The sequence below is a fragment of the Zingiber officinale genome, chromosome 8B (genome assembly GCF_018446385.1).
Source record: "Zingiber officinale cultivar Zhangliang chromosome 8B, Zo_v1.1, whole genome shotgun sequence".
NCBI lineage: Eukaryota > Viridiplantae > Streptophyta > Magnoliopsida > Zingiberales > Zingiberaceae > Zingiber > Zingiber officinale.
In genome coordinates this window covers 24,998,660-25,015,246 of record NC_056001.1, presented here as the reverse complement: position 1 = coordinate 25,015,246, position 16,587 = coordinate 24,998,660, and the positions used below count along the sequence as shown (strand labels likewise).

At 37.4% G+C, this 16,587-nt stretch overlaps 3 protein-coding genes across 3 annotated transcripts; 2 read left to right on the top strand and 1 right to left on the bottom strand.

Moving 5' to 3' along the window:
- The first annotated feature begins 8,403 nt into the window (after positions 1–8,403).
- LOC122013606 lies at positions 8,404–9,810 on the top strand. Its single transcript, XM_042569860.1, has 3 exons — positions 8,404–8,560; positions 8,645–8,737; positions 9,643–9,810. Exons 1-3 carry the CDS (start codon positions 8,404–8,406, stop codon positions 9,711–9,713), a joined length of 321 nt encoding a protein of 106 aa, XP_042425794.1. The 3' UTR covers positions 9,714–9,810.
- A 2,253-nt stretch (positions 9,811–12,063) lies between these two features.
- Positions 12,064–13,283, top strand: LOC122016607 (transcription repressor OFP8-like). The gene has a single exon (XM_042573964.1). The coding sequence runs from the start codon at positions 12,484–12,486 to the stop codon at positions 13,018–13,020; it is 537 nt and encodes a 178-aa protein (XP_042429898.1). The 5' UTR covers positions 12,064–12,483; the 3' UTR covers positions 13,021–13,283.
- Positions 13,284–15,549: 2,266 nt separating this feature from the next.
- Positions 15,550–16,504, bottom strand: LOC122016789 (transcription repressor OFP13-like). The gene has a single exon (XM_042574186.1). The coding sequence runs from the start codon at positions 16,432–16,434 to the stop codon at positions 15,724–15,726; it is 711 nt and encodes a 236-aa protein (XP_042430120.1). The 5' UTR covers positions 16,435–16,504; the 3' UTR covers positions 15,550–15,723.
- Positions 16,505–16,587: the final 83 nt, after the last annotated feature.

The following is a 16,587-nucleotide window of genomic DNA, read 5'->3' as shown; positions in this document are numbered from 1 at the left end:
GACTATAGTTTTTTTTTCCTTTCCTTTATCTGCAGTAAGAGGAAATGCAATCTATAAGCAAAATACTTATTAAGCGCTATCTAACTCACAAAAATCTCGATATGCATGTACATATATCTATAACATAAACTAACTGAATGCTTACTGAAAACTACTCATGCTCATCTAATAGTAAAGGAATCAAACAGGCTGAAATGCTAAACATGTAAAGCTGCTCATGCTCTTCTAATAGCAAAGGAATCAAACATACTGAAATGCTAAACATGTAAAGCTGCTCATGCTCTTCTAATAGCAAGTAACAGTAAGCTAATTTAAATAACCTGCTAGCATAAAAGAAAACTAAACTTGCTTATTTTAAAACAAAGTGAAACTTATTTCATTTGTTCTAAACTTATTCTTTTATTTCACTTGTTTAAAACTTATTCTTTTATTTCACTTGTTTAAAACTTATACTTTAATACTTCAAAATAATAATCAACTTCTCTTGGGCCCAGGCATAGTACCATCTTATGCGCGTTCCCTAATAGGTTGGGGTAGCGAGCCACCAATCCTAAAAGAGTAGACCTTGGTCTACCAAGGCCAAGACCTTGGAATTGGACACCTGGATTTATTTAACGACAACCTCGGAAGTCGGGTACTAACCTCTTCAAAGTAAAATATCTTAATTACTTCTTCTTTAAATGCCTTGGCATTTTAACAAGCACCTTGTGTGCCAAAATCCCTAAAGTCTTGACTTTGGGATCTACTTAAGATCTTGACCTTTTTCTTTCTTTTCTTTATCTTTCTTATACTTGTTAATACTTTTAATTAAAGAATACTTTGTACAAAACTGTAATGCTTAAATAGAAATCTGCATACAAAGCTTAACATGAATCTGCATACAAAGCTTAACAAAAATCTGCATAAAAATCTGCATATTATGTTAATCAAAATTCTGCATACTATGCTAATAAAATTCTGCATACTATATTAATCAAAATTCTGCATACTATGCTACACAATTTCTGCATACTAGGCAAACGCAAATTCTGCACTATAATACTTAACCAAACTGTACTATAATCTTTTAAAAACTGCACTATCAGCTTATCCAAAAATCTGCATATGATACTTAACAAAAATCTGCACTATAATACTTATTATCTTCTACTTCTTCTAGTATAGAATGCATCGGCATTTCTTTAAGCACTAAGCATGCCTTTAATCCTCAACTTCTGGAATTTGGGATCAAATCAAGACCTTGGTCTTTTCTTGCTTATAAACACGAAACAATTCCTATCATAAGAAATAGCAACTCTGAACTAAACTATTATCTCATTGACATCTCTCACACTATTAGCCATTAACAAAAGAAATATAAAACCTGGCATCAAGTTAATTAAGCTCCACATACAAACTACGAACAAAATCTGTACTAACTACAAAAGATGATAAGCAACAACATATCACATAACTCAAACTTTTCCAATGCATGTAAACTCAACGAAATTAAACCACAAGCTCCAAATCTAAACTATTTCATGTTCATTGCCTAGCAACAAAAATCCGAACTGCACAGCAAACTCCAAAGGGAGCTGCTCGTGCCCCTTTCACAGCACAACCCGAATTGTTCATTAAGGTCACAAACAGAAAAATCTAACTCAAAAACTTAAATTCTATCTACCAGGCCTGAAGAAATCCAAATCACATGCTTAATCTATACCATTTACTTCCTTCCTTTGTGATTCATGGTAGCAACTCAAAACAGCACTCTTTCAAGCATACTTCGAAAATCAAGAAGAACAAGACTCCGGAAGCTACTCCTATTGCAGGTGAGAAGCAACTTACTTATTCTTGGAGTTCTTGGACTTACAACTGAAGGGGAGCTTCTAGGGTTTCGGATAGCTTGGAATCTTGGCAACTTCTTCACATCTACGTGTTCTCCTCGACAAGGGAATCACGATGGTGTGGAAGACTCTCGAAATCGACCCTTGGCCAACCGCCAGAGTCGATGCCCTAGTTCCGGCTTGTTTCCGCCTGAACAGAACGCTGCGCGCGCGAGAGGAGAAGAGAGGAGAAGATTTGGTTCGGGAGAAAATAATCCCTAAGTTCTCTCTTTATAACTAGGGTATTCTGTTATGGCTTAAGATTATTTCGCTTCCCTTCTTATCACAAAATACCCACTTAAGCACTTGGTCGGCCGGATCCGCTTAAGGCTTGGATCGGGTCGGAGGTCTCCGGGTCGAGCCTCGACCCGGCCATTTTTCCGCAACCTTTTATCTAGGGTATTTCTGTTCCCTACTATCCCTTAAATTTATTTTGCTATCTATTTAATCACAAAACGCCTGTTGGGTTCCTGGTCAGCCGAATTAGCTTAAAGCTTTGCTTAACCGAAGGTCTTCGGTTCGAACCTCGGCTTAACCTCTTTATTTTTTACAACTTCTTTCTTTTGGTAAAAATATCAAACAACCTCCAAAAATTACATAAAAATACTCTATAAATTTCTAAAAATCTCTAGAATTTTTCTATAGCATTTCTAAATATTTATAAGCATTTTTAGAACTCCAAATATTGAAATTTGGGGTCTTACACCAGATTGTTTTAATGTGATCAAACAAATTAAGTTAGGTCCTGTTATATTTAATCTTGTGTCTAAGTGTGCAAGAGCTTAGGAGCACAAAAAGTCGAGCAAAGGACGCAACTAGCGAGAATGACAGTACGGGAGAGAACCGACGGTCTCGGTGCATCTGAGGGACGAGATGCTGCAGAAGAGTACACTGACGGACAAGAAGAAACGTGTGATGTTTCTGAGGAACAAGAAGCTGGAGCGGAATATTACTCGGGGAGCAAAAGACGTAGCTAGCGAGAAGGTCGGCACGGGAGAGAGCCGACGGGCTCAATGCATCCGAGGGACGAAGCTGTGGAAGAGTATGCTGGCGGACGAGAAGAAAGCATGCGACGATTCCGATGTATGAGAAGCCGGAGCGAAATCTTGCTCGAGAAGAAGACCGGAAGTTGGGTTCGAGTGAGCCCTATTCTGGATGATCGAAATCACACAAGCGAGCGGAGCTGGAGCGGAAGATCCAGACTGAGGCGAGCGGCACCGGAGCAGAAGGCCCGAACCGAAAAAGTCAACATGGTTGATTGCAAAGGTCTAGGCGTCCGGAATCCTTCCGGGCGCCCAGAATGCGATATTATCCAGATCGTGTTTGATTGTGATCCATTGTGAAAGGGATAAAGTTTTATCCCTTTTCAGGCGCCTGGAACCCTTCAAAGCGCCCCGACCAAGGCTATAAATATAGCCTTGGTCCAAGAAGTTAATAAGAACAAGCATCTTGAGTAACAACACTTGTACGTTTTCAGTTTTCAGTTTTCAGTTTTCATTTAGCTTCTTCTTTTCTGAGCTTTCATTGCTATAAAGAGGCTTCTTCGCCTGAAGGAGATATTTAGTGTGCGTTCACTTACTTGTATTAACAACCTCTCCGGTTGTAACCAAGTAAATCCTCCGAGCCTCTGTTTTCAATTTATCTTTTATTTATGCAAGTGTTTGTTTAAGTTATAAGCTGAGAAAGGTTTGTTTGTTTTTGATTTTGTGAAGGAATTTGCTATTCACCCCTCCTCTAGCCGGCCAACGGGTCTCAACAAAAAATGTATTGGATTATATGTTAAAGGGGAAAAAATGGATTAGATTATTCGCTAATTCCTTATTAATTCACACGAATTTCATTCAGATTTATATTCATTTAGACTACTTTTGGTAGGGTGTAATCTGCCTTGTAATGTAATCAGGATTACATTATAAGGTTGATTATTTTGTTTGATTTAATTTTAAGCTGATAATGTAATGTAATTTGGATTATAAAAGGTAGTGAAGTTTCGTAATCTGTATTAAAAGTAAATACTATGTAATTCGATTACATTATGAGGTCACCGTTTAACCAAAATTTAAATGTCGAATATACCCCTAATCCACCGCGGCCGCCCATCGCAAGCGGCCGCCGTCGGCCGCTATCCGCCACCGTCGGCAGACGTCTCCTTCGCCGCTGACAGTCGTCGCTGTTGTTGTTGGCGGTCGTCGTCGGCGACGGCGATCGACGGTTGTTAGTGGTGGCGGCCGGCGGAGGATGCCAATGGTGGCGGTCGCTGGTTGTCGCAAGCTCTGGTAGAGATGCGGCGGCCGTCAGTAGAGGTCGCATGATTTTTGTCATTTTATAATAATACGAATTATATATTCTTTATAAAAAATAATAGACACCAAACAACAAAATATAATTATCCTTATAATCAAAGATTACATACATTACATTATCAATCGTAGTAATATAATTAAAATTATATTAAATTTAATTACATTACAAGTTAAATTACATTATATCCGATCAAACTTACTCTTAATCATTAAACTTAGTCTTAATCATGTATGTTATCATGTAATCTCTATAAAATAGATCATTAAATATATAAATAATAAATTCTATGTGGCCAGTTAAACAATGAATACAAATATAAAGTTAAATTTTCCTAAAATATAAATAGATCGACCATCTGAGTAATTGTCAACATACTCTGGTCTTATATCTTTTAAAAAAATATCTTTAAGATTTTATTAATAATGAAATTCCTCTAAACTTTTAACTTTATTATTAAAATACTCTTTATCTAAAATTAAAAAATATTTTTTAAAAAATATTATTTAAAATCACTGAGTATTTTGACAATTTGAAAAAATAAAAGATATTTTAATATTATTGCCCGCTTGCAGGTCTCGCTGTCAACCACACCAGTTTCAAATGATTTTGACTCCTAACCTGGTTAAGTCTGTTGACGTCGATTCTATATCGGTTTATGCAAATTGAGGCGATTCGGACGATGACACGTGGAAGAACTTAACCCCGAGGAGCCCAGACAGCCGCCACTCTCGCAGCCGTCTGAACCTATCAATCGAAGCTTTTGCCACCAAGAGTGTAGGGCCCACAAGCAATATTCTTTAACTAGCCGTGTATGCATTCGGCTTCAAAATAGCAACTCTTAATAAATTCTCCACCGCGGTCTCTTTCTTCTCCAAACTCCGGTAGTTATTCATGTTAATTTGTTTATAATATCTTTAAATCATCAATTCTATTAAATTTAAATAATTTTTTACTGGACGCTATATTACCTATTCTTAAATTTCAATTATCTTTATTTTTTTTATTTTCTTCTATTGCTTTTTCTCCCTATATATTATTAGATTCATTCCCTTTATATTTTTTCCTCTCTTCAAACTTAAATAATATTTTAATATTTAATAATAAATTTTATTCCTTAAATTTAGAGAAGTATTATTCATGAAATCTAAATTTAGTGAGTAGATAAAATAGATGATGCAAATATTTTTTATATAAAACTTAAGATAGGTAAATTTTATATTTAAGAAAACTGATGCAAATACTAAGGCGTGGTTGGTTCAGAGTTATCATGGATAATCTCGATTATTCACTGATAGTTATTTCTGATAACCATGTTTGATTTAAGATTTTTCTAGATTTTAAAATTTTTATCGCTTTTGAAATGTCAACTAACATCATTCATCTTAGCATCCGATCTAAATGAGAAACCACAAGCTGTCGAGATTTTTCTGATTTAGGAGATTAAGCATTTTTTTTGAAATTATCCTCAGAATAATCGGAGCACGATCGGAGCCGTCAAACGTGAGCAGAGTTGTGCACGATCAGCAACAGGATAGTGTCGGAGGTGGCAGTAGCAAACACTGTGAAGGACGCGACACACATAAGCATGGTGGTCGGAGATGACAACAATGGGGTAGGTAGTGAGCGACGGACAATGACATTGGACCGCGGTAGCAGGAGTGGAAATGGAAGAAGCGAGGAGCAATGCGGAATAATTTTTTTTAACTTTAAAACTTAAATATATTAAAATAAATTTAATAGAGTTGAGATAAATTAAGTAGGTTTAATCTAAAGTATATAAAATCATTAAAAAAAATATAATAATAAAAAATCAAAATTTTATTTAATTTTATTTATTTATATATTACTTTTAATAATAATATTATCATTATTAAACAAAAATAATATGATAAAATATTATATAATAAAATCTCCTAACAAATGGAACCAAATTAACATGTGTTACGTTGTAATTTCTCTTTAATAGACAATGCATATGATAATGTTAAGATAGGTCTCCATTTGTAATTTCTTGATTTATCTTAACAGTGAAGTCTGAAATTCGAATTTTGATAAATTCGAAATAAATATCTCTTTTATGTGCTAGTCACTATTCCAAAGGCTAGTAGTCGTCCATGATTTACCTCCTCCGTGTTGGCCCTGGGACAGATTGGCGGGGATGCTGGGGGCGAACATATTCACCTTTTACCACTTTGATTTATCTTAACGATCGATGAAATTTTTTTATAGAATTGGGCTAATTACCTCATATTCAACTTGACCTAGCTATATATATATATATATATATATATATATATATATATATATATATATATATATACACGATTTTGTTAAAATACGGACATGCACATGCGGACTTGTCCGCAACCCACACATGCAATTTGATATTTAATTTATTTTTTCTTTTTTTACCATCGTCATTCTCGTTGCTGTGTGCCAATTGTGCCAGCACTCCTCGCCTCTGGTCGGCCGGCCACCACCCATCGATCGCCCTGCCTCCGGCCTCCGGCCTCCCGCCACCCGTCGACCACCCAGCGGCCACCCGCCGACAGCAAGAATCCCGACCGAAATTCGACCACGATCGCGGTCGCTAGCATGGTGGTCGGATCGTAGCCAGATTTCGGCCGAATTTCGGTTGCAATCCTGCTGCGAACCGGCGGGGTCTGGCAGCGACCGGATTCCGGCCGAGATGGCGCCTGATTCCGGCCGCGACAAGAATAAATGGATCGGATTCATGCCATAGTTTGGACGCGATGGCGTCGGAATCCGGCTGGATCGCGGTCGGATTCCGGGCGCGATCACGACTGGGCGGGATCGCGGTCGGATTCCGGACGCGATCGCGACTGGACGTGATCGCGCCAGATTCCGGCCACGATCGCGCCGGAATCCGGCCGCGATCTCGTCGGAATCTGACACGATCGCGTCCAGTACGTCGTGATAGCGGCCGGATTCCGGACGCTATCCCCAACGGGCTCACAGATGGCCGGTGGCAGGGCGTGTAGCGGGCGCACGAGGAGGCGCGGTGAGCACAGAACCAACTGTTTCGGCGAGAACGAAGAGAAAAAAAAGAAGAAAAAGTTGCATTTAAAAGATTAAAAAGAAAATGACATGGCAAATCAGTAACAATCCGTAGGAAATAGTCCGCAGCATAACAATTCTCATATATATATATATATATATATACGAGAGGAGATGAGGTAAGGGTAAGTAAAAGGTAGATTGCATTTACCCTTGTTGGGAAGGAAGTGAGGGAAGGAGGTGAAACTTTTATCCTCCTTTACTCCTCGAATGAACTATTTATACCCTCTCTTTCTTTTTATTTTCCTTCCCTTCCCTTCCTAATGGTATGTACTTGGGCGAGCGAAAAGTTAAATTAAGGAAAAAATTTTGAAAAAATTTCTATCGTTTATTTCATTAAATTTTAAAAAGGAAGAAAAATACAATCAATCAGCGGTGATATTAAAAGTAAAACTGATCATCTCAAAATTAGATGGAAAATAAAAAGATATGAAAAAAATAACATATATATTTTTTTATTCATAAAATTATACCATTAAGAAAAAATTATACCATATCTTACTATTTTATTAAAAATCTCCCCCCTTTACTAACTAACTTTGGTGAAGCCTAAAATAAATTTACGTTAATATCCTTTTTTCTATTCACACTAAAAATAATTTCAAGATTTATTAGTAATTCCACAAGCGAAACAATTAGTGATCTAGAGTTCGAGACTCAGTTGCGGCATATTATTATGAATTTTTCTCATCATTAATTTTCTCTGGTTGAATAAAAAAATATAGTTCTCTTTAGTCTCACATCTTAGAATTGACAATATTATGATCAAAGAAACTTTTATAAATATTTTAGGCCAACAATGTTAAAAAATATATTTTTCTTAGTTTTTTTTACTAAGATAAGTATAATATTAAATTAAATTAATTTTTTTCATAGGAAAGTCGTAAGGGTGACACTCGAAAATCCAAATAATTAGAATTTTCAAAGACCCAAATAATTCGGATTTTCAAAAGTACCTTAATGATTCTACTTTAGTATTTTAATGCTAAAATACTTTAATATAATTTCATTATAAATGATCAATGTAATTTTAATGTATTATATTACACACGCGACGGTGTGCACGATCACTAGTATATATATAAAAAAGATATAAGTAGTATTTTTAACTAATAAAATTAAATTATATACTTATAGTATATAACGTATGTAGCATATGTCAATTATAAAAATTACACCGATCTTTCATAATTCATGGGCCACTCCTCCTCCAGCTCCCGGTAAACAGAGCATAAATCTTCTCCTCCGTTCCTCGCTTCCGATCAAAGCGTGCGGCAACTCTGACTTCATCGTCCCTCACTCTCTCATATTGGGTGTGCTTTTCCCTTCTCGGTTTTTCTTCTCTTCTATAGAGCTTCTGTTCTTGTTTCTCACTTGGATTTGTTATTCTTTTATAGAGGAATCAGATACGAATCGCGCGAGACGGCGCGAGCCTTTGAAATTTGTACTCCGAATGAATCCTTCGAGGACCGGACGGGGTGTGCTCGCGGGTGAGTAATTGAATGTAGTTATGATCCCCTTTTGTTCGCGTTTCCGTGTTGTTGCGCTGGTTAAGTTGGGATTTCTTGGGTTGCTTTGAAGAGTGAAGCAGATCGGATCCGCGTTTGATTCTGTTTCTAGTGTTTATTTATCCCTGTAGATTTGATTAAAATTTAGGATGTTTAACATATAGATGAATCCAAAGTCATCTTTGATGAATGGTCATAGTATCAAAGGAAACAATGGCTCAAGAATCATTTGAGTAAGATGTCGACAAGAGATCTGAGGTGCATGTTATGCTAATTTGTCTCGTTGGTAAGGTTCAATAACAATCGCCAAAACCATGGTAATTCCAGTCTCTCTCATATGCCAATTTTAATGTAGGATTATACTTGGTGAATCAGGTTGTTATCTTGTAAGCTTGCTTCACAGATTCTTGCTGTAATATCATCAGCAAAGGATCATTGTTTCAGGATTAATCATGCTTAAGGAAAAGCTTCTAAGATGTTTGCATTTCTCTGTTTTCAAGACATTTCTATGTTAGCCAACTATTGGCAACTGTAAGTACCCTGTGCCTGCTTCATCAGGTACTAAATAGCAACATTGTAAACCAAAATTTGGAATTTCACTACATTGGCATAGGTTGATTATTCTATTAAATCCTAAAACACTAGAAGTATGAAACTGTCATGGAAGGAAGTGGTACTCTCTTTCGGAACTAGATGCCATTTGCTATTATAACACTGCAGCAAAGTGAAATTTATCTGAGTTTAATAGAAAACTAATGGAAAAATCTAGAGACAAGAAGAAGATTTGCATATATCTTTTATTGATGTAATAGTAAAATTGTAGTAAGTAATTACATTTATGATAGTCCTACACAACTTTTACCATTTGTTCTTTTTTCCTCTTTCAGGAAGGAGAATACGGGATGTAAACAGTTTACATGATTTTGCCAGAAAATCCTTGTGCCATAAAGCCACCTGATCATTATAACGATTTCCAAGCTGGATTCTATTTAAAAATGTAATAATTGAGAGTGACAGTGAGAAAATTATCGCGATACGATACGATACGGGTAAGTGGGGCAAGGTAAGAGCACAATGTAATTTTAGCCAGTCATGAAGCAGATTAAGGCAAGGTACAATGTTGTTTTCGCATGTCAAGAAACAGATCAAGGCAATGCATAATGTCGATTGTTCCGGGGAACCGGGCATCGTAGAGGAGAGGAGGTCAACTCAAGTCGGATTATGCTTAACAAATATTAAGGAATTTGTGCGCCCGATCAAGGCATCCACAAAAGAATTAATCACATCCGAATGGCTTGTTAGGCAATTCACGGATCTATCTCAAACTATCTGATACCCACTCCAGCTAACTTCAGAATAGATTGGAGTGGTCTGAAGATTTTCAAAAAAGGACTTGATGATCAAAGTATTTGATCCTGTTTGAAAATTATAAAGATGACGCGCTGGGTACGATGGATTGGTGGTTGACTGATAGAAGGCCTTTTACTCTACGGAAAATCTTTCTTCTGCTCCTACGCACACGGAAACGAGTCAACAAAATGTCAGCGTCCAAAAACCAAAGGGTGTCCCGGCGACCGATAAATGAAGAACAGTAAGGAACGTGCGTCTCAAAGTGGAGTTACTGATGTTCAGAGAACATACCTTCACTACGGAGAGGATTCCCACTTTATATACCACTTCTTAGATCCTCCACAATCATGAGGTGTGACAAAGTGTATTAAAGTTTGTTAGGCAATGCACAATAATTAACCGAGGAATCTTCCTTTTATCCATATGTATACCTTTTTTGTCGTTTATAGCTTATGTTATTGCTGAAGTTGATGAAGAAATATGCTGTTATAAATAGTCGGTTGACGGGGGATAAGAGGGTCCCTGAAGAAGGTCCAGAAGAATATTCTCTGATATATAGTTTGTTATTCTGACATACTGTTGTCTGTTGAGTATATCTCGACCGATCTTTAAGTCTGACCGTCTTTATATTTGTCTTGGTATTAAACTGCTTGATTATATTCTGTGCATCCCTAAAACATTAATTCGAAAAATAATATAGTGTCTTGATTATGTTGGAAGTCCGTATGAGAAATAATATGATGCTCCTTGCTTTCTGGAAATTCCTCTGATAACCTATATTTTAATGGAAATACGTCCGAAAAGTAATATAAGGCCAAGTGCTATAAGCCTAGTCATCCTTTTATCCGACCGGGCTTATAATGAGCTGAACCGGGAAATGAAGCTATAGTCTGAGCAGTTCAGTTAATATGTTAAGCTGGGTTGCATTCTGCCCGGCCAACTTTCTATATGGCCGAGGCATATGAACTTGTCTGACTTCATAACGGACGGATACACAAACATACTGCCACATGGGAACCCATTAGGACGACCAATAATTAAGATCACATGGGTGTGTACAGGGAGACTCGTACGAAGTAAGGAGTTTAGCTTTCCCCTTGACCATATCTATGGTTGGTCTATTGTGGAGTGAGTGGTCATTCCGATTGGCACATAAGGATGACCATCCTTAACCTCGGTCGGGTTTAAGAGCTGACCATCCCTAGGGCACTATAGGAGTTGGTCACCTTTAAGACACTAAAGTCACTAGGTTCAATCAACTTAAAGCTTGTGACTCGGCCGGGTTGGATCTAAGAACCTTAGCACTGGGCGATCAATCAAAGTTTAGTGAAGGGATGTTCTCCTTTTGAAGCTTTGGTCGTCATGTTATCTTGACTTTAGCTGTCACGTCATTCTTGGATCTGCTTATCAGTATTAAAGAATGTAAGAACATTGACTTTATAAACACATGAGCGAAAGAAGTAAAAGGCTTGGGGACAAAATATGCCACTTCTATTTTCAAATTAGAAAGGCAAAAGGACAGAAATTCTTCATCCTCTTTTTTCCAGTTCGTTATTTAGCAGATGGGAATTCGGGCTGCTCACAAACAGAATTTAACTTCTCTTTGTAATTTGTGGTGGTTACTTGCAGTACATTCAGATTTCGCCTGGTGAACAAAGTATAATTCTCATGAAATTATTGGAATGTACTGATCCAAATTGAAATTGATCCTCTTCGGCTAGAGGAGATATTTGTGCTCTGTATCAGCTGTTGCTTTGTGACCGAACAGAGTCCTTTATTTGGGACGATTGCTCGTATGAGAACATGGTTCAAAAACATTCTTTCCCAGAGTTATAAACCAAGCTATGGTGGCTCCCTTCGTGTTATCTGCACAACGTAGAGATATGCACGGGTTGGATGAAAGCTTCCGTTCTTCTGGTGGATTACCTTTAAGTAGGCATTTGCTTGCAGTGACTCTGCATTCTGTTGACTCTTCTCATTGGTAATTAGCTCAGATATCAAGGGAAGATCTTTCATGAAATTGCAGCAGATCAAGTTGTAATTAGCTCACATCACATGAACACTAATTTTCCATCCATGGAGACGCTCATGAAGTGAATGCACAGGGAAGGCAGCATTGATTGGTTCACATGGCCACTTGTTTAAGGTCAGTGCTATGCACTCTTAAATCTGACTTTTCCTTTCTTTCACAACTTTGTATACTGCTCAGCTAGACCATGCTTAATCCAATCCAGTTTTTCCTCCATCAATTTCAAACACCTCCATTTCCATGGAAACACCTGAGCTTTATCCCAATCGCTTTTTAAGCTCCAACAGCCTCTCTTTTCCTGTACAGAATGACCCCTTCCACTTAAAAATCCCACCTTTTTGTTTTCTTCATGCCTTCGTCGCGGAGGAAGTTCGTGCTCCGGCAGACGGTGTCGGTCGATGTCGGATGCAGCTGCCGGCGCCCAAAGCTCCTTCCTTTCCTCTATTCGGCGCCAAAATCCTTGCCGCAGAAAAGCCCCAGCCCTTTTCCGCCTTCCGTCACTGCTTCGCTATCTGAAACAACTGGTACCACCACCACCACGGCCGTCACTTCCTCCCCCTCTCCGCCGTCCTACTGGTCCGAGAAGTCGGCCAGGGGCAGGAAGAAGAGTGTGGCGGAGGGGAGCACGGCGGTGGTGAAGAACTCGTCGAACCCGTACGTGGATTTCCGGGACTCGATGCTGCAGATGATCGTGGAGATGGAGATTTACGCGTGGGACGACCTGCGCGACCTCCTCCACCGCTTCCTCGCCCTCAACGCACCCCGCCACCACCACCTCATCCTCCGCGCCTTCGTCGAGTTATGGAGCGATATCTTCTCGATTGCCTCGCCGCCGCCGCCGCCGCCGCCTGAGTCTGCCTTCGGGAAACCCCAACCTCGCCGGTGACTCTCCCCGCAAGTGACCTGAGAAAAGAAAACGAAAGTCGAGATCTTGCTCCCACCTAGTGACACGTGGATACCAAGGCCTAGCGGTAACTACACGGGTGGTGATAGGATCTCAATCTAAACAAAACACTTCGTAGCTTTCTTTCAATGCGATTTATTAATGTCTTTTTTTTTTTCTTTTTTTTAATGTCTTTTTTTTTTAGAAATTAATTTAAGCGATGTAACATTTAAGTGCTTTAATTCGATGTTATTACATTTTGAATTTGAATTTTGATTGGACATGAAAACTCAAAATGCTTTGAATAAAGTACATATTCATTATAAAAAAATATGTACGTTTACTAAAGACATTCCTTCATTTATTATAATTGTTGTAGTTTTAGAATTCTTACTTCTTAAGAAGTAATCATCTTCATTAATTAGTTTTAAACTTTTGGCATAAGTAGCTACAAATTTAATATCCACACCATGGTGTTCAAAAATTCCTCCATTGTCATATTTTGTTTCTTAATTTGTTTTTTTTCTTCTTGTTAAATAATTTTCAGTGTTTTATTTGGAAATATTACAAAAAATTTGTGTCCATTATTTGAACTAAAATACAAAAAAAAATATTATTCTCTTTATGTTGTCTCATTCGTGCCTTTGAGAATTTAGTGAAAGCAGTCTCTTGGATCCTGAGAATCCAACAAGATTTTCTTATTTTGCATAGAGAAGTGACAAATGCAGTCATAGATATCCTGTCATGTTGGTTGGCATATATATATATATATATATATATATAGTCTTTTTAAAATATAAGTTATGTTTGGATCACTGTTATGAGGAATTTCATCCTTTTATTTTCATCTTAAATGAAAACTAATTTTACGTGAAGCCTCCTTGTTTACATGTAAAAATTAGGGTTACTGATTTTTCTGTATATATGTTATATGTACTTCTTGTTTTTTTTTTTTATAAAATCTTCAGTAGAAGGTGTAGAGAAGAATAGTGCGTGTATATGCAGTGCTTCCTTGTTTAAATAAGTCATTTAAGAGACTAAAATGATTTTTTTTAATTTATTTTCCAAAAATTAAGAGTTACAGATATGATCAATATTGATAAAAAAAATCACTCCATTTGTGAAGTGCTTAAGTGAATATTTTTGATAAAATTGTTATATATCTAAGTCTACCATCTACACGATCGCAGATCGCTCTCACATTTGGAATTAAGGATTCTTGAATTATGCTTATATCTTTGCATTTTAAGTTGGATCGAGCTCTAACTTACAATCTTGAGTTTGAATGTAAAGGAGAAAATAAACTTACAACTTTTCTCCCATAATATTCATGAAATAAGACAATTTTGTTGATTAAAGGTGCAGATTTTGAGGTAAAATAATACATGAAATATCATCCATGTATACATAATTTGTATTATGCTTTGCCTATTAATTAAGTTTAAAGATGGATAATTACAAACTATTTTAAATTGGCATTTGGTAGCCCTGCTACATATGTTTAAATTATCCCACTACATGAATTTAATGCAAACTAAATGTGGACACTTGAAACCTGTGAGTTAGGTTTTCCCAACCACTTTCAACTAATATTATCTCTTATTTTTTTTACAAAAATATTATTGTTTCATGCAACAAGGTATGATCTGGTAAACTTACTGCATTCAATTAGATAACTCTTTTTTTTTTTTTTTTTTTTTTTGCTTTTTGTTGAAGGATAATATACAACTATTGATCAAGTCACAAGTTGCTGCATGCAAGATTTTCTCCAAAAAAAAAAATTCAATTGTATGAATAATTAATAATCAAATTTGTTAATGTTTGAAGATAAAAAATAGTTGAAATACCTTTATTCAAATGGATTAAATATGAACATTGATCGAGCTCCTTAATATAGTAGCTTAGATTAAACAAGTATATTTTCCTTTCTTTTTTTTTAATAGGTTCAAGAAGAGTTTAGCTAGGCACACGAGTAGCCAAATTAAAATGTCCTTCCTCGAGAGGAGTTAATTTAGATATTGTCATTTTTATCTTGTTCATGGAATAGTTAGTCTAGCTTTTGGGACAAGAGGAATCGAATGTCTTGTCTAGGTCACCCTAACCCTAATTATTATTGATTATCGACTACGAGCTAGTAGAACCAACTTAAATATGATAGATATCATAATTCTATCATAATATCCATGTAAACTAATTGTATTTTAAAATCCGAAACAATATAGAAGTTTTTTAGCTCCTCAAAAGTATTGGTAGTGTTTTGTATGAAACTAGAGGTAAAAAAATATATCTAAATCTCCTTTTATACACTTAAAAAAATTTGATGTAATTATTAAAATTCAACTATATTCAAATTTAAAAAGAGCATAATAAACACACGCAGGAAGTTTCCAATTCAAACTGAAATTTCAAATTCATTCAAACTGAACTGGTCCTAAAATTAATTTAATTGCAAGGGCCAAACTGTCTATTTGGATGTTATAGTATTTTGTCATTCGGTGCCTTAACATTTGAATAATTACCAGCCCGAGGTACTTTTCATAACTTTCATTCACAAGATAATTATCGTTTTGCGTTCTCGTTGATCTAACTGAACGAGAGGAACTGCAAGCCAACGACATCGAAATCTGAGAGGAAATTAAAGAGACAATCTAGCGATGTACAAAATGATTAACTCAGAAATTAACTTGTAGATATGCCGATCGTTAATTAATTTGGCTCATTGGTTTCCTCCTCTGTTGATTCTTCAACCTTGAAAGAATTAGAAGCAGAGGAGGAGGAAGAAGAAGATGATGATGATGATGAAGAAGAAGAGGAAGAAGAAGAAGAGGAAGCAGAGGAGGAAGCGGCAATGGCCGCAAGCAAATCCAGAAAGGCTCCAACTATGAACCCATGCGTATTCCTCCCGTTCACCCTCAGGTACCAACACAGCAGCTCCTCCAGCCTCTCCCAGTCGCCGGCGCCGAGGCCCTGCGCCGCCACCATTTCCTCCATCGACCTCCGGAAGTCGCCGTACGGGTTCTCCGACTCCACCGCCACAGCTACGCTGTCCTCGAACGGCGATTCCTCCTCTTTCTCCTCCTCATCAGTGGCCGTCGGCATCGCCTCCTCCATGATCGAGCTGCTGTCGCCGCCCAGGTCGAAGAAGAGCCGGTCCGAACGCATGCGCAGCACCTCCTTCTCGCCGACGTCTAACTCCTCCGGCCAGGGGCAGTCGAAACAGGAGTCGGGGTCAGAAGAATAGGCAGAGGGGGGAGATAGGCGCGGAGGAAGAGACTTTGGTGAGTCGTCCCTGAGCTTGAAGAAGAGCAAACCCAAGCCGCCATGCTTCTTCCCCATTAAGCAAGCTCTCTGTTTCACTCTCTCTCTCTCACACACACAGACACACACACAGTTGCTTTTAAAACTTGGGCAAAGCATAAAAGCTAGCTTATGCCTTGTGAAAGAGAGGTGAGGTGGTTTAGGGAACGAGAATCCTATGGAAAGTGGTTGCCTTGTTCTATTTACAGGCAACAATTGTTTAAGTAGGTTAGTTATCTATTTGCATGAAGGAAATCAAGTTGATTGGCTGTG